Source organism: Podarcis filfolensis (genome assembly GCF_964270895.1).
Source record: "Podarcis filfolensis genome assembly, chromosome: 5".
Taxonomy (NCBI): Eukaryota; Metazoa; Chordata; class Lepidosauria; order Squamata; family Lacertidae; genus Podarcis; species Podarcis filfolensis.
Window position 1 is genome coordinate 27,752,550 of NC_139608.1, and position 18,471 is coordinate 27,771,020.

Consider the following 18,471-nt stretch of genomic DNA (forward strand, 5'->3'; position numbering starts at 1 on the left):
GAGAGGGTTTGACCTGATCTATTCAGGTTGCTAGTTTTCTGGATGCAAAGATTTAATCCAAAATATGAACTGGTCCTTAGTCTCTATTCCAAGTTGCTTGTCTTATTGTACAATAACTTAACATTGGGTATGCTTTTTAATATGGACCCTGAAATATTTTCATCCCCTGACATCACCATGTTTATATATAATTTCCCAAGGTTTTATGGTCTTTCTCTGCTATGCCTTAGAACTATGTGTGTTTAGTAATACTACCCAGGAGCACAGTCCATAACCTCCGATTAAGTAGCCCAGAGGTGTTTTGCAGCACCAAATCTCTTTTTTCAGCCTGTGGAAACTGGTGTGTGACCCAGACTGCTGTTGAATCGGTTTGATATTTTGGAGAGAGGGAGGTTGTTCAGATGTGTTGCTTTGATGTCTGTTTCATACATTAGTGACATCATTATCCCTATTATTATTATTATTGTTGTTGTTGTTGTTGTTGTTGTTTACTCCACCCAGCATATATCAAAACATAATAAACATCAAACATTAAAAACTTCCCAATACAGGGCTGCCTTCAGATGTCTTCTAAAAGTTATGTAGTTCTTTATCTCCTTGACATCTGAAGGGTGTTCCACAGGGAGGGCGACACTACTGAGAAGGCCCTCTGCCTGGTTCCCTGTAATTTTGCTTCTCACAGTGAAGGAAACAGCAGAAGACCCTCAGAGGAGGACCTCAGTGTCTGTGCTGAGCAATGGGAGTGGAGACGTTCCTTCAGGTATACTGGGCCGAGGCCATTTAGGGCTTTAAAGGTCAGCAGCAACACTTTGAATTTTGCTCAGAAACGCACTGGGAACCAATAAAGATCCTTCAGGACCAGTGTTTATGGTTTTGGCGGCCACTCCCAGTCACCAGTCTAGCTGCCACATTCTGGATTAGTTGTAGTTTCCGAGTTACCTTCAAAGGTAGCCTCAGGTTGAGCACATTGCAGTAGTCCAAGCAGGAGATAACCAGAGCATGCAACCACTCTAGCAAGACGGTCCACAGGCAGGTAGGGTCTCAGCCGGCGTACCTTTAGGCTGAAGGGTGGAATACAAATTTAATAAATAAAATCTAACCAAGGCATAGCAGATGAAACACAATCTTCCAGTAAAAAAAGGAGATTTAGTCTGCTGGCAGGAAAAAGTCTTCGCAAACTAAGAGAAGACAGTTGGGATGTTATGACCATTGACCCCACCAGTTGTGCTTCCACCATAGTTGAAACACAGAAGAGCCTCACACTTAACTTCATGAGCTGGCTGGCTAGTACAGGATCAAGTTCTGGTTACTGTAAATCAGTACAATCAGAAGACCAAATGCTTAACAGTAGAGAATAGGGGTTTTTTTTGGTTTTTTTTTACATTGTCCATATAGTTTAGATTTCATAGGTTGAAATAACAGGGAAGAAAGAAAGCACTGGTACAACTGACTAATATTCACCAATTAATCCCAAAGGTTAGTTCCAAGCTGTTATCAAGTAAAAATATGGGAAGAGTCAATTGTGTAACTCAGCTGTCCCCTGCATGCAAAAGGGCCTGGGTTTGATCCCTGACACTTCAACAATGGGTATCTTGTAGTAAGGCTAAGAAAAATCCTCTAATTTAGGCCTTACAAAGCTGCTACTAGTCAGAATAGGCCACAATGTGTTATCATAAGTGAAGGGGTGCTAAGAGTGGCAGAAGGGTCATTCTTGGTAGTTCCTCCACCATCAGGGCCTGAGAGAGGGTATTCTCTGTGGCAGCCCCCAAGTTGTGAAACTCCCTCATCACAGAGGTGCTTCTGGCACCTTCATTTTACAACTTCTTGCAGATTCTGAAGACACCTCTTTACCCTGGCTTTTGGCACCTGAGGTGTATATTTTTTAGCACCCACCCTATTTTTGTGATTTTAAGTTGTTCTAAGTCATTTTTATGTTGTATTTTGGTGTTGTAACCTGCCCTGGGACCTTGGGAAAGGAGGACAGGTACATAATAATAGTAATAATTTCCAGTTTGAAAGATCAAGTAGGAGTTGATGAGAAAGTCCTTTGCTAAGACTCTGGAGAGCTTGTGCTTATGTCCTAGATGTATAGGTAGTAGTCTCATCTTAAGGTTATGATACATAAATGATCTTAGGAAGGCTTGTGCTGGTAAAATAAATTTGCAGCTTGCTATCCGATGATGGGAAATGGTTGTTTTTGCAACCTGTGGCCTGAATTCAGGCGCATGCAAGGTTTCAGAATCCTTCTGAGCCTTGAGGTGGATAGGCGTAATATAAGGAAATTTATCTCCCAAGTAGTTAATAACTCAGCTACTTCTGGTAACTGAGCAGCTAAAGCATTTTCAAGTCAGCTTTGCAACAGGTTGCTTGGATGCTCTTAGGCATACACCCTGGTCTGATGGTAGATTAAACCACATAACATGGTGTGGGACAGAAGCTACTAGTCTAAACATTGTTCAGCTAAGTTGCTCCAGCTCCCAGATCAAGAACAGTTCCGAGCTCTTATTTAAAAATTGGTGTTAAGTCTCTAAGATGATCGGAATATATTTCCTTTTCTACATAGAGTGCCTCATTCCTTGGAAAAGGGATAGGGTCCACTTCTGAATGCATATTGTAGACACAGCCTTTCATAACCTCTAACCTCTCTTGGTTTTATCACGTATGCTAGCTATTATTACCAAAATACAGTGGAACCTTGTGTTACGGACAGGATCCGTTCCGGAGGCCCATCCGTAACACGGAACTAATGCAAGCCGAAGTGCCATGTCTGTGCACGTGCGCAGCGCGATTTAGCAGTTCTACGCACGTGCAAGTGGCATAATCCGGAAGTAATCCGTTCCGGTACTACCGGGTTGCCGCAGGAGGCAACACGAAAATATGTATACTGAAGCAGAAGCAACATGAGGTATGACTGTGTGACTTCAGTAGTTTTCCATGCATTCATATCCCATAGCCTTTGTTCTAAACTTCTGAAAAGGAATAACCTTCCTTTGTTTAAACAATGCTATTGTTTTGGATATCTTTTGCATTCTTACTGTTAGAACATAGATTTCAAACTCTTGCATGTTTAAAAATAAAAATTCACTGCTCAGTCACATTTCATAGCTCTTCTGTAGGTTCAGCTTCCCTCTAAAATGGAAATTCACCCCAGAGTACTGCTTGAAATCTGTGTTCAAAGTTCTATCACAAACTGGTACTCCTAAATACAACTTTGAAATATGCAACTGCTAGTTTCCTTCAAAAGAAGCTTAAGGAAAAATGCATTGCACTTGAAATGACCCCAGTGGCAATGCCTGTATTTCTAGCTTTAGTTCAGATTGTGCCTTGTGAGGCCTTGAGGTCCTTTTGAGATGTAGACCAAGGACACCACTCTGTTCACGCATAGTACCTAATCTAGGACTTTGGCCTTCAACAAATGGATATTTCACAATGTTGCTTATACTTCCTTCACAGGACTAGCAAGGATTTTGTCTTACGTTTCCCATTATTTTATATATGATTTTTTAAAAAAGTGACTGCCCTGTTAAGACCCTAGCTTTAAGGAGAAAGGAACTTGTTCAGCTGCAGTTGCTGAGCTTGATTGGATAGAAATCCACATTTGAGATTCTTCCATCCATGCATACTCTTTGAATACCTGTCCTTCAGCTAATAATACAAACAAGTTCTGACTAGCTTAGTTCTGGTAACCTTGGCTTACTGCTTGTGATTTGTTTTGGGGAGACTCAGGAAGCCAAGACTGGTTCCCATGTAACACTAAGCCAAACAGAGTAAAGGTAGAAAATTCTTCAGTATGCTCCAACAAACTGTTTGTGGTAAGTCATGGTTTACTGTGATATGCAAATTAGCCCAGAGACTTCAGATGGATTCTGATGCATGCTTCAATAAGTTTTCTTTCTTTAAAAAGGCTTTGCAATTCAGGGTGGAAGAAAATCTTGAAATTTGTCATCTATTTTATGGTTCAAGTATTGGAATACAAGTCCACCACCATACAGTGTGGACCTTTCCCCCATCTTTTTTTTAAAGAGGGGCATAGCCGGGCAAGGTTATTGCATATAATGTGATGTTGTTGTTAACCACATAAATACATGCAATACAGGAGGTATTGTATCTGATAGAGAATAAACACAATTTGTGTTTTCCCTTGAATCCATCATTTGGTCAAGAGGAGGAAGAATGTGCAGCTTCGTTTCATTTTCTGAAGCACAGTCTTCGTAAAGAAACTAGAATTGTCTTTGTCTCAGCTGTCTTTTTCTCTCTTTAGGCTTAAGAAAATCAACAAAAAAGCGCAGTGAATCACCACCTGCGGAGCTCCCCAGTTTAAGGCGGAGCACACGGCAAAAGACCACGGGCTCCTGTGCTAGTACCAGGTATTTTCAAACTTTAAAAATTACATGTATGTTAAGGTTGTGAAGATGAATTTGTGTTTGAGGGAATCTCCCCGAAGAGTTTAGAAAGCACATTCTTATTGACAACCTATATTTGTGTCGTGGTGGCTACAGGATAATATGCAATAAACCACCCAAGAGACAGTATAATTTAATACAGGGGCCCAATTTCTCAGCGCTGAAATGGACACTACAAAATAACCTAACTTGTTACAAGAGAAGTACGGCCCAATTCAGATAATCTAATTACAGTGCTGTTAACTAGCCTGGTGTGAGGTCTTGAAGATGTGTTATTACTCACCAGCTGTTTTGAACAATACAGAAATTCTGTTTTTCAATAGAAATTAGGAAAATAGAAGGAAATTTCTTTGTAGGCATATCTGAACAAGTAGTTATTGAAGTCAGCGAAGCATGGATGTGATAATGTTGATAATGCATCTCTTTTTCTCAACATGCCTCTCATCTGCTTCATCTGCAGATGTGACTGTTTGAACTTCCCTTTTAAAAACTTTTTGCATATAGTTTAACTGTTCTGTTATGACTCCATGTCTGCATGGTTTAATTTTGAGTGCTGATAGTACCAGCACTGTAGACCACATAGCGTAATCTCGATGGCTTCTGATGATAATTCTGTTTTCAGTCGGCGAGGCTCTGGCCTGGGCAAAAGAGGAGCAGCTGAAGCTCGCCGACAGGAGAAAATGGCTGATCCTGATAACAACCAGGATGGCGTTAATTCTTCAGCTGCACGAGCTGATGAGGCTCCACAAGGAGCAGCAGGTATGGCTAACTAGTGTCACTCAACACTGGCACAGAAAAAGCAGTTATTGTCCATAAATTGTTTGTATTTGCTCTGCCTAGAAATGTCCATACTAGTACACTTAAGTAGCTGAGGTTACATGCTTTATTCAGTGCTCCGTTTTGGCCAGATTTAAAAAAAGAGAAAATGCTCAAAGGGTCTTTGGACTTGAGTTACTTGAAATGTTTCCGCTTTGTGATCTGTTATACTCCATTTGAGACTTTGGAAGACAATTTATAATATAGCATAGAGGCTTGTTCAAAGAGGACCCATTTAGCATTCCCAAACCATGTACCTAAAGTAGTTCTTTAGCTTCAAAGCATATTCTGCCAACAGTTTCCTCTTAAGAACCTCTGGATGGGACTGCTATTTCTATTTTTTCTTGCACCAGCTACACTTAGTGATACCTATGTTTCTATTCAAGTCAGTTGAAGATAAATTTAGATCTCACCTTCTAAAAATATGTAGTCTCTTACTGAGGTTTCAAGTTTGGCTGAGATTCTTGTTAAAACAAGGGATCCTAGCTAGTATTAACTGTGGTTTAATGTTGATGTTTTCCTTTAAATATATTTGTCAAGGGACAGTGAGGGCAGGGTGTGTGTATGTGACTCCTGATACCTCTCCTGTGGTTAAAAAGGAGTGAGCCTTCATTTGCCTTGGCTCCTGTCCAATATACCATGTGCTTAATAGGATCATAGATCTACTGACTTCATTTTGGTAAGAAGTGTTGCTGAAGATAAGTAAAGCCATTTTCTCACTGGCTGTTTTTGCATGTTTTAATTTGCTTAGTTTTGTTTATACTTCTATTAACAGGTAATAGAAGCATCTTAACACCCTTCACTTTTCATTGTTATGGGCAGACATATGCACTCTTTCTAGGGAGTGAATCCCACTGAAATCTATGGAATTTAGTTCTGAGTAAACATGCATAGATTTTTGCTGTTAGCAACTTACCTTGCAAGCAAGCAAACTAATAGTACCCTGAACAAATGTTTGTCTGTTCCACAAGTCTGTGGGAAGTGTTTCCTCTGCCTCTTTCACCTCTGTGGTTTTGTGAAAGCTACAAAGCTGCTACACTAGTCTAATCCTACAAACTGTATTACTGCATATCTGCTTGGCAGCCTTGTTGCAGGGTGCAAAGCACACCAAGTTCTGATTATAGCTCATAATTCTGAATATTCCTGTCAGTTTTCTGTTTAAGCAAATATGTTTGAACTGTTATTGTTTTATATGGTATAATGCCATTGCCCTCTGTTTTAAATTGCTTATTTACTAAAGAAAAAGAAGCCCCAAAGTTTCAACCATATTGCATGGCTGAAAGTTTAAACTGACCTTGTGTGTTCAAGTGCAGTCATTCCATACTATGTGGGTCAAGACTAAAAATAAACCTGCTTTTTTTGTATGCCCATTCCTATTCCTACTGGAGTCATTAAAGGTTTTCTTTGACTACTTTGGAAGGAGGATTTCAGGAAGAGTTAACAAGTATGTATACTGTGTGACTTATTAATATAGTGCCACTAATTTTTTCCCCTCCTGTAGCTTCTAGTTCTGTTGCTGGGGCTGTGGGCATGACTACCTCTGGTGAAAGTGAATCGGATGATTCTGAGATGGGGAGATTGCAAGGTACAAACTAAGAGGCTTATGTTACACTCATGACTACAGTAAATAAATATTAACACAGCTTTTAGATTTGTTCTAAAATGTTAAGGATTTTTAATGCTGCACTTTTATATTCTTTGGGAAGGAAATGTAGATCAGTCAGCATTAATTTCCCGGGACTTGTATGTCTTTTTTCACTCCTTCTACTCCAGTTTCTACTCTGATTATTGATGGCATATCACTTAAGTGAAATCTTCATGGTTAAAATAAAAAAATAAAACTTTTGAGGTGAGAAGGTTGGAAATGGCATTGGGTGATATCCAGCTAAATTGTTCTTTTGAGTAGACAGAACTAAGTTAGAATAGATTGATTGAAATAAATGTACATAGATTACAATGGGTCTGTTATCACTGGATGTTGCCCATTCTGATTTCTGGAACTGCATTTGCCGTCATACACTGTAAAGTCAAAGTTTCATTATTGGAAGGAACAGCTTTTATGGTGATTATAAAATGTTTTATCTTTTTGTTTGGTCTAGCGCTGCATCCTCTAAAGACTGGCTTCGTTATCTTCTAGGTGGTAGTTGGCAGTCCTTGCTCTTAATTTTTTTTTTCTTTTTAGAAGAGCAAAGAGGATTCAGCTGCTTTTTGTCCTTAATAGAAACCTTTAGCTGTCTTAAGTAGTACCATTAATAGGTATTGGAACTTTCATTTTCAATCAGAATAAATAGGTTTTCTAAGTTTTCGTTGTTTTAAGTAGGTGTTCAAGTGGGATGTATGCTAGTAATTATTTTAAACTCGTACTGCTTTCAAGGCTTGGGGCCGTTGACTAGATAAATGCATGTAAAATATTGCTTCTAAGTTAGCAGTTCTAGCTCGGCCCATATTAAAATTCTTCACTGCACTCAGATCTTGATTAGAATTGGCTCACTATTGTTATGGTGTAGGGTTTAATCATACTAATAATCTGTGCTACAACATTGAAAGTCTGTGATATGAATTATAAATTATGGTGCTGTTTCATGAGTTTCAAATAAGTTATATGTATATTTTTGTCTCTAGCTCTGTTGGAAGCTAGAGGTCTTCCTCCACATCTGTTTGGTCCTCTTGGTCCTCGAATGTCGCAACTTTTTCATCGGACAATTGGAAGTGGAGCTAGTAAGTAAGCAAGCTGCTTCATCCAGGAAGTTTCTGGAATTACTGCTCTTGGGAAGTTTGTCCCTCCTCAGCCTCATAGCTTCTTGAAGACTACTTCTAAGACTAAATTCTCAGAATACTTAGATCTTGTACTGTAACTTTTATTAACAAGTAAAAAAACAAAAACATCCTATTAACTGGCTTTTGTCAAACCTCCACATTTGTGGATTTCTTCATAATCAATTGAATTATATTTATTGCAGCCGAAGGGAAACATATTTAAAGCAACCTGTTTAAACAACTACTTCTTTCTAGACTTGAATCACAGGGTTTGGATGATCCTTTCTCTGTCTCTTAAGCCAAGTGAAATCTGGGGTTTTTGTCTACATGCACAGCACTTTCACCATGATTCAACCATTAATCCTTTTCCAGCTTCACAATGTGACTTAGGATTTTGACTTGTTCCATATGTGGTGGGCATCATTTTATGATTTGGACAAAGGGGAAAACTTTAGTGCAGTAAAAACAAGGTTGACCTTTAGCATTCCTGCCAAATAATGTTTTATCATCCCAAGTAGTTGGATTGAAAAGTAATAACCACTGCTTACGAGGGGTCCAAAGGACACACACCCTGCCCCTTCTCCAAATTAGCTTTTGGGTAACATTTTGGCTGCTATTGGCATGGGGGCACCATGCTTGACCGTGTCTTGTGCTCAAACTAAGCACTGAGATGGACACAATGCTGTAATGTCATTGTATGATTTAGAGTGGCTGAAAACCTATTAGGACACACAGACACAACACACACCTGATACTTTGTTCATTCTGCATACATTGGCTATGGTTGGCATGGGATGGTGTATTGCACATGATTATTTCTCTGGATTGGATGCCAGTTCTGTGCCATCTTACATGGAAGCTTGTCTTTGATTGTACAAGGCTTTTTTTAGGTATATGATTTGTAGTGGCTCAGAGCTTGGGGTGTACACCCCCAGTTCTTCATTTCTAAACACTTTGGCTATTATTGGAATTGGAGTGCCACGCTTGACACTTTCTTATGCCAGAAAGAATCATTGGGATGTACCTAATTCAGTACTGTCTTCTAGCAAACACTTTTCCTGGAGTTGTGGGTGGGTGATTGGAGACATGGGTGCACATTCCCAATTTCACTGGCTATTGTTGACTAAGGGGTGCCATGTTTGACAGTGTCCAAGAGTCACTTCCTATTTGGTTGGACCATGGCCCCTTCTAAGGAATCTGAACAACCACATGGACCCACAGGGAGGGCCTGCAATGCTAGGAACAGTTGTCCCCATCTGTCCTGTAGTAAGGTCAGCCTGACAGCTGGGAATGAAAAGTACCCATCTTCAACCTTTAGTATGTTGTTTTTTTTTATGCTTATCTGGTTGTTCTCTCAAATAATTGCTTTTGCAGGAATCCTAAAGTTTAAATGTGTTTTTCACTATTTTTATTGTACTTGATGGTTAATTAGAGGCTTTCTGGTTTAATAGTGGTTCACAGTGCAGTGGTTCACAGTTAAATCCCCATTTAATAAACCAACATTGTCCAAACACAGCCTCTGCATAGGTAATCAAATATTTCTACAGTGATTCAGTCCATTGACCAAGGTGGTTTACATTTTCTAAGCTTTCCTAAATTAGGAAGATGTATCTACTTACCTTGCTGTTAGAAGTTTCATCAGTAGCTCTGTATTTTAAGTAAATGATGCATATGTTAACAGAAGCACTAGCCTATGACATATCCAGACTTAGATGTACGCCCAGTCTATTGACACTGTGAAACTTTGACTGGTGAGATGCAGTTCAGAAACACATTGTTCTCTAATCTCTCATGATTGATTAAAACTGCATATTTTGACTAAAGGTTTTTTGTTGTTGGTACTTCACTGTGGAGGGTGTACCATGAAGAAGAAAAGTTTTTGAATGTTTAAAACAGAATCGGGATCCTCTCAAAGTTTTGCCACTGTAATTATTCCAGTATAATGACACAACAGTACAGCATAACAGCCTAATTCTCTACAGTTAAGCAATTCTCTACAGTTGGCATAGGAAGACAATATACAATTCAGCTTAATGTCCTCCGGGGAGGCATCTGTCATTTGGCATCAGTTCATCACTAGAAAGCCTGAAGTACAGAAAGCTACAAGTGCAGTATTAGCAGGAGTGAGAAGAGGCTTAACTGTGTGTGTCTCAATTGCAGGTGAATTTGGAACTTAATTTTGAATAGTGATTCAGAACTATGTGCCCATAGATCTACCAGGTTTTGATCAGGTTGAGAACTCTGCTAGCTAAAAAAATGATCTTAAATTGTCTTTCTATTTCTGTTCCTATCTTATCAGGATGGATTCAGTTTGCACGATCTCTTGAATATTATAGTGCATTTCGGTAGCTTAAAGCACATACTGTTGGTTTATTTGGTAGCTGTAATCTAATAACATTTAAATATCAACAAAGATGCATATAAATGCAGCATTACTGATTTCCTGCTTTCATATTTATGATAGGCAGCTAATGAAAACATCTTGTCTCTCCTAATCAAGTATGATAATATATTGTGGAAGTGGAAGATTTAAGCTTTCAAAATCCCCAATTTTTCTAGGTTCTAAAGCTCAGCAACTTCTACAGGGGCTCCAGGCTACTGATGAAAGCCAGCAATTACAGTCTGTGATTGAAATGTGTCAGTTGTTGGTCATGGGGAATGAAGAAACTTTGGGAGGATTTCCAGTCAAGAGTGTTGTGCCAGCTCTGGTAAGGACCAGTCTTCACTCATTCATTTGAACATGTAATGTATTATCCACTGTGTTTTCATGAAGAAGTAAATGCTTCAATTCTCTCTAAATGTTTTAGAGCTGTATGTTTCACCAATGGCCTTGGCAAAAAGTGACATTTTTAAAGAAACAGCAAATTACTGATTGTGTTTCAGACAACTAGGGAATAAATGTGCATCTTGTCTAGCCATTCTGAGATCCAGTGTAGGGGGTAGGGGTTTGTATTTGAACTGGATAGACATGGGTTCAGATTTTTGCTCAGGCATGAAGCTGTGTGGGTGGTCTTGAGCAAGTCTCTCTCAGCCTAACCTATCTCATAAGGCAGGCATAGGCAAACTCCAGCCCTCCAGATGTTTGGGACTACATTTCCAAGCATCCCTGCCCACTGGTCCTGTTAGCTAGGAATGATGGGAATTGTAGATTCAGCACACTTATAAATTACTAGAATTTAGAGAAATTGTTCTTGCAAGCTGACTCATCCTTTCGTATTGTTTGCAGATAACATTGCTGCAGATGGAGCACAATTTTGACATTGTAAGTATTTCATGCACACTTTGTTAAATGCAGCTTCAGGTAAATCTCAAAGCAGGCGTTGCTAGTTTGCACATTCTAGATAGCATTGTTAGATCAATAGCTGCTGGTCATGGTGGCTATATGCTAGGTCCGGTACAAGAGGCAGAATGCCTCGTGATAACCACTTCCTAGGGAACAACAGTAGGGAAGACCTATTACTTTTATCCTCTACTTTTGTAGGCTTCTTATATGCATCTGGTAGGTTATGGTGGGAAACAAAATTCCAGACTAGATAGGTTTTGAACTGCTCTAGCAGGGCTCTTATGTTCTTATATCTTTTAATAGATGAATCATGCTTGTCGAGCCTTAACCTATATGATGGAAGCACTTCCCAGATCATCTGCTGTTGTAGTAGATGCAATTCCGGTTTTTTTGGAAAAGGTAATACTGTTAACTAACTTTATGAACTTAACATTTGTTGTAACATAATGTCTTATGAAGCAGTACAAAGAGTAATTTTTCTCAACCTGGTATAAAGTTTTAAGATGGACTCCAACACCTGAAAAAAAAGAGGATTTACTTGTTTCTTTTAGCTGCTTTTAGTTCCCTAACATTTCTAGCCGTCTGATTGTATTTATGAACAAATATGATAGCATAGCAGGTATGTATATATGTTATACATGAGTGATGCATGACCTTCAGATATCGTTACCTGTCCCTGGAATCTAGTGCCAGTTCTAAAACCATTCTAGAGATGAAAGGCCTAGCTTTATATTGTTTAGGCATGTTCTGGGGCCTGTAAATCCTATTGGCAGCACTGGTGTCTCCTGTCCCTGGGGTCTCAAAAGTCCATGATTATGGGACTTGTTCTCTCCCCTGTCCCAGTTGCTGGATGGCTGCCACACCCTGCTGGCAGCTCTTGCCTTTGCATAAAATTTGCCAGCGGAAACTAAAAGAACTGGGACTTGTAGTTCTTGACAGAGCATTTAATGTAGTGTGGTACATTGTCACTTAAAACAAAGTCTGCACACGCACACACTCTTCTAGGGGGCCTTGGGCCAGAAGCACCTCACTGTTTAGGATGTTGTTTCTGTTCATGTTTCTGGTTGGCTCTAGCAATATCTGGACACTGTATAGAGAACATAGGTTTCTTCTTGGTAACAGGCTTGCAAGCCTGGACTAACGGGCCTGGGTAAAGTGTTTGCTTCTGTCCTACCCATAGCCCTGTAAGCTGAATACATCAAAGCCAGAAGTTAGGCTGAGTTTACAGAACATTCATTTGAGTAGTCAAATGTATTTGGCAAAGTGTAAATTTAAAGACACAGCCAGTTCCAGTAATCCTGAATTTTCTGTTCAGTCTGCTCTGGAGGATTCAAGAACACTGTAAATTTCAGTGCTGTGGTTGAGTTAAATCAGATATAATAATAATAATATAAAAAATTAAATAAAGATAGGTAGTAGTAGTAGTATGGGGTAAAATGTTACAATTTGGAAATGGTTCGTATAATACTGTACACAAATACTGGACAATCCCATTTTCCTTCCATGTGATTAAGTAAGGAATCGGAATGAAGCACACCATTGTTGTATAAAATAAATGTATATCTATAGTGTAGGGTACATAACGAGCTATTTAATTACTGTTATATAATACTTAAGCTTTTGAGTGAATATAAAGTTACATTATAAAGTGTGCATGTTTAAAGGTAATGGAAACTATTAAAGTATGGTTCAAAATTTGAGCATTGGGAAATGATTGACAGCATAGATCAATTTCTAATCTTGTTTCATATCACTTTAAAAACTAAATAAATTGCTTTTATTTGTTCTAGCTGCAAGTTATTCAGTGTATTGATGTGGCAGAGCAGGCACTCACTGCCTTGGAGATGTTATCACGCAGACATAGTAAAGCTATTCTGCAGGCAGTAAGTATTTCTTCTGATTAAAAAAAAGGGGCTATTTTTAATCTTGATTGTTACCAGAGTTTTAAAGAGCACTTGCTCCAAGAAACTTCTGTATCTCTCCTGATGATCTAAAGTCCTCTCTTTGCTTGAACTAGTTTTGTGTGTTTTGTATTATAGGGAGGCTTAGCAGACTGTCTGCTGTATCTGGAATTTTTCAGCATAAATGCCCAGAGGAATGCACTAGCTATTGCTGCCAACTGCTGCCAGAGCATCACTCCTGATGAGTTTCACTTTGTTGCAGATTCTCTGCCATTGCTTACACAAAGACTAACCCACCAGGTCAGAAACTGTCTGGGTCAGCTATCTTCTAATTGTTCTGATATGTGAATCTTAGATTGATCTACATGTGCTGTGGAGAAATTTCACCGGACCTTAATGGTAGTACAGCCCCCTAAAGGAGATAATATCAATATATTTCCATAGCCAAAATTAAGTAGTTTGTCCCAGTTCTTGGGTTGTGATTCTTGGTTGTGTATTAGCTTGACTAGGTCCTTTTTTATGCTTTCTCAGTTAACTCTGCCGAACACTGTAATAGGACAATTCCAGGATTGCAATTCTTGATGTACCTGCATGCCAAATCTTGTATATTGAAATGTAATACTTGTTTTCAATTTCTTAGGACAAAAAGTCAGTAGAAAGCACTTGCCTCTGTTTTGCACGCCTAGTGGACAACTTCCAACACGAGGAGGTAGCATCTATTTTCTGTCTTCAGCATAATGTTGAAAAAAGGTTTTGACCAAATGATACTTAAAACCCTTTTTCTTTCCTTTGAAGAATCTCCTCCAGCAAGTTGCCTCTAAGGATTTGCTCACAAATATTCAGCAGCTCCTAGTAGTGACTCCTCCAATTCTGAGCTCAGGGATGTTCATCATGGTGGTGCGCATGTTTTCCCTTATGTGCTCCAACTGTCCTACACTAGCAGTTCAACTTATGAAGCAAAGTAAGTGCATGCATATGCTCTTAGCGTTCTGTTTACTAGATGTCATAGTGTCTGTAGGACTGGCAAATAGTTAAATGCCTGCTGCTGCTGCAGCTTCATTAACATATAGCACACTCTCCATTTCTCTCCAAGAAAATGTCATTCCACAGGGCAACCAAAGCTGTTTCATTGCAAAATCTAGGCATGAAAGCTGAGTGAGATGAATTGAGAACACAAAATTGAGTAAAGCTTTTCCCTTGAATAGCAACTGCCACTGGGTAATTTCTAGTAATTCTACAAAACTCAAAAGATAGCAAGCTACTGGATCTTTAAAAAATAGATAAATAGTGATGGTGGGATCCTGCAATGAGCAGCTTCTGTTCTGCTTGTACAGCAAATATTTCTCAGATTTTCATTTCAGCTCTAACTTTTTAGTAACAAAACATGTTTTCAAGTCTTCAACGTGACAACATACATTTGTAGTTGAAGGCTTAAACAAGATAGCTGAACCAGAATTTCAGAATTTTGGTTCACATGTTGTTTCTAATGAGAAAAATGTCTCTATCTTGTCATTTAGTAAAGTTACACATTGCTTTCCAAACCTGGTGCATGTGACTATCCTTGGTGTACTCTTGACACAGTAAACTGAGATGCATCACTTAGAAGTGTGTGTGTGTGTGTGTGTGTGTGTGTGTGTGTTCACCATATGAAAAGGGCAAAACAAGCACATGGAGACAAAGAAGCATGCTTAGAGAAATGTGGAGCTCTGGCACAGATCAGCAGCAGGTGGCGTGGTCAGGAGGTGGCACTTACGACTGCCTAGTAGCAGAGTTGTGGTTGCTTGCGTGGATGGAGAATGGGAGGGGCAAAGCAGGAGGGAAGTTGCTGCTGTGTGAACACACTGGTAGAGCTGCTTCTGTTGGTGCATTGGCACAATGCCAACCTCCCTCATGGTAAGCAGCAGTAACTCTCCTGCCCAAAGATGGGCAGGTGCGCTCGCCTCCCCTCCCCATCTCATACTGATTTAGATGCAACTCTGTCTTGACAGTAGATCTGACAGATTTCACACTGTACAGAACTATATTTTCTATACTATTTGCAATCCTAGTCAACAGTGGGGTGGGGAGAGGGAATGAGCTGTAGGCTCCAATTACAGCCAATCAATTCCGTTGTGCTAATTAATGCACTGGTTTCTCTTTCCCTCACCCTAACAAATGCCTGTAATGTTCACTAGGGACCCTGGCCTCCTGGTGACCCCCAAAGTCGTTGCTAAGGACCCAATATCAGTTTTATTTTGTGTAAGGTTGCCAGCATCAACCTATAGTATAAAGAGTCAGAAGATTTTTCCATTTTTCCCCCAGGGTGAAATATACCTCCCCAGGCACACACACTTGAAGGCTTATGCTTTAGAGAGGATCATGTGTGCAGTATGGTTTTGGGTTGCTTTCAGTTACTGTTACTGTGTACACTTAATTCTTGCAGTAGAAATACACACTAAGTGCATTCTTCTTGGGATTGCTCCATTCTGAGAGCATTCTTTAATGCTTACTACAGACATGGCAGAGTAACATTGTGATTGATTGTTTATGCTTAAAGATATTGCAGAAACTCTTCACTTTCTTCTTTGTGGAGCCTCCAATGGAAGTTGTCAGGAACAAATTGACCTTGTTCCAAGAAGCCCTCAAGAACTGTACGAGCTTACATCACTTATCTGGTAAGGCTCTTTTTGGGGGGGGTGAGTTTTTCTTTCAGGAATGAGATCCCATTTCGTAATACACTGTCATGAAGTCTAGCATTACACAAAAATCTGCTGTTAATTTTTTTTGTTTGTTTTTGCTCTTTTCAGTGAATTGATGCCTTGCTTACCGAAAGAAGGAATTTTTGCTGTTGACACCATGCTAAAGAAAGGAAACGCACAGAACACAGATGGTGCAATATGGCAATGGCGAGATGACAGAGGTCTTTGGCATCCCTATAACAGAATTGATAGCCGGATAATTGAGGTAGTAACCCACACACCCCTGTATAAGGAAAGACATTGCTTACTGTTCACTCTTGTAAATGTATACATTGGTTAACAATTATTAATCAAATTTTAGCTATGAAATGGAAATCATCTCCTCAGGCTAGGTTAATTTTGAAGCTTATGTATAGTCATTTTCATGAAATGGTGGATATTTTTTTCCGACTTAGCTGAATATATCCATTAAAATAGTTTCCTTGCTGATACTGTATAGTACAGGGTGAAAACTTTGGAATGTTAATTTTAAACTTGTAGTCCACAAAAAATAAATTCAAGCAAGTGTTTAGGGTAGCTTGCAATATGAAATCAGGACAATTAAACCATAAAGCAGGCAAAAAACAATTTTTAAAACCTTATTTGTGGCATGGCCCATATATGAGGCTGTTACCAACGCTTTCATTTTGTGCCCATTTTATCCCTCAGCAGCGGGGAACACGGTATCTTCATTTATGTAAACTCAAAACTCATACAGAGTTTAAACTTACATATTTGTCTTCAGGCAGCTCATCAGGTTGGTGAAGATGAAATAAGTCTGTCTACGCTGGGGCGTGTTTATACAATTGACTTTAATTCTATGCAGCAGATCAATGAGGATACTGGAACAGCACGTGCCATTCAGAGAAAACCTAACCCTCTAGCCAATACCAACACTAGTAAGTACTATTTTAAAAATAGTTCCCACATTTTGCTTTTGTAATTAAGGCATGTCTCCTGTATAAAGTTTAGTGTCATTCAGATACCTATCATAAGGAACAAGATCCTATTTAGGGCCACATGCTTTCTAATATGTAACAATGAGAATTTACCGTATTTTTCGCTCTATAGGACGCACTTTTTCCCCTCCAAAAATGAAGGGGAAATGTGTGTGCGTCCTATGGAGCGAATGCAGGCTCCCTGGCTTCAGCGATAGCAAGGCAAAGCCTCCAAAGCCTGCGCTCCGGAGGCTTTGCGTTGCTTCCGCTGAAGCCAGGAGAGTCTGCTCTTTGAGGCTGGCGGTGGGGAAAGCAGCGCTTCCCCCATCGCCAGCCCCAGAGATCGGGGGGCAGCGGGAAGGCGTGCGACGCCTTCCCGCTACTCTCCAACCCGGGTTTGAGGCTGGCGGTGGGGAAAGCAGCGCTTCCCCCATGGCCAGCCCCAGAGATTGGGGGGCAGTGGGAAGGCAGCGATGCCTTCCCGCTACTCTCCAACCCGGGTTTGAGGCTGGCGGTGGGGAAAGCAGCGCTTCCCCCATCGCCAGCCCCAGAGATTGGGGGGCAGCGGGAAGGCAGCGATGCCTTCCCGCTACTCTCCAACCCGGGTTTGAGGCTGGCGGTGGGGAAAGCAGCGCTTCCCCCATGGCCAGCCCCAGAGATTGGGGGGCAGCGGGAAGGCAGCGATGCCTTCCCGCTACTCTCCAACCCGGGTTTGAGGCTGGCGGTGGGGAAAGCAGCGCTTCCCCCATCGCCAGCCCCAGAGATTGGGGGGCAGCGGGAAGGCAGCGATGCCTTCCCGCTACTCTCCAACCCGGGTTTGAGGCTGGCGGTGGGGAAAGCAGCGCTTCCCCCATGGCCAGCCCCAGAGATTGGGGGGCAGCGGGAAGGCAGCGATGCCTTCCCGCTACTCTCCAACCCGGGTTTGAGGCTGGCGGTGGGGAAAGCAGCGCTTCCCCCATCGCCAGCCCCAGAGATTGGGGGGCAGCGGGAAGGCAGCGATGCCTTCCCGCTACTCTCCAACCCGGGTTTGAGGCTGGCGGTGGGGAAAGCAGCGCTTCCCCCATCGCCAGCCCCAGAGATTGGGGGGCAGCGGGAAGGCAGCGATGCCTTCCCGCTACTCTCCAACCCGGGTTTGAGGCTGGCGGTGGGGAAAGCAGCGCTTCCCCCATCGCCAGCCCCAGAGATTGGGGGGCAGCGGGAAGGCCTTCCCGCTACTCTCCAACCCTCCTGTGGGCTTTTGGGGGAGATGGGGGAATTCCCCCACCTCCCGCAAAAGCAGGCAAAAGCCACGCGCTCTTTAAAGGGGCTCCGTGGCTTCTGCTGGCTTTTCTAGGAGGTGGGGGAATTCCCCCACCTCCTAGAAAAGCCCGCAGGAGCCGCGCAGCCTTTAAAGAGCGCGCAGCTCTTGGGGGCTTTTCCCCAAGGAGGGAGAAGGGACTGACTGGCCGAGTCCGTCCCTTCTCCCTCCTGTGGGCTTTTGCGGGAGATGGGGGAATTCCCCCACCTCCCGCAAAAGCAGGCAAAAGCCGTGCGCTCTTTAAAGGAGCTCCACGGCTTTGCTGGCTTTTCTAGGAATTCCCCCACCTCCTAGAAAAGCCCGCAGGAGCCGCGCAGCCTTTAAAGAGCGAGCGGTTCTTGGGGGCTTTTCCCCAAGGA

At 41.3% G+C, this 18,471-nt stretch overlaps 1 protein-coding gene across 8 annotated transcripts in view; it reads left to right on the forward strand.

The window, feature by feature from the left end:
* The window catches only part of TRIP12 (thyroid hormone receptor interactor 12), a 69,549-nt gene that overhangs the window by 26,010 nt on the left and 25,068 nt on the right, over nt 1-18,471 (forward strand). For 4 of the 8 annotated variants that reach the window (XM_083613646.1, XM_083613648.1, XM_083613647.1 and 1 more), the window contains exons 5-18: nt 4,262-4,367; nt 5,026-5,162; nt 6,721-6,804; nt 7,842-7,937; nt 10,536-10,684; nt 11,203-11,238; nt 11,563-11,658; nt 13,050-13,142; nt 13,299-13,460; nt 13,801-13,869; nt 13,956-14,121; nt 15,697-15,814; nt 15,947-16,103; nt 16,623-16,776. In XM_083613646.1, the coding sequence (XP_083469772.1) occupies nt 4,262-4,367; nt 5,026-5,162; nt 6,721-6,804; nt 7,842-7,937; nt 10,536-10,684; nt 11,203-11,238; nt 11,563-11,658; nt 13,050-13,142; nt 13,299-13,460; nt 13,801-13,869; nt 13,956-14,121; nt 15,697-15,814; nt 15,947-16,103; nt 16,623-16,776 (1,623 nt within the window). Of the gene's footprint in view, nt 1-4,261; nt 4,368-5,025; nt 5,163-6,720; nt 6,805-7,841; nt 7,938-10,535; nt 10,685-11,202; nt 11,239-11,562; nt 11,667-13,049; nt 13,143-13,298; nt 13,461-13,800; nt 13,870-13,955; nt 14,122-15,696; nt 15,815-15,946; nt 16,104-16,622; nt 16,777-18,471 lie in introns of those variants that run through there. The other 4 variants (XM_083613650.1, XM_083613652.1, XM_083613651.1 and 1 more) reach the window with 2 other exon arrangements.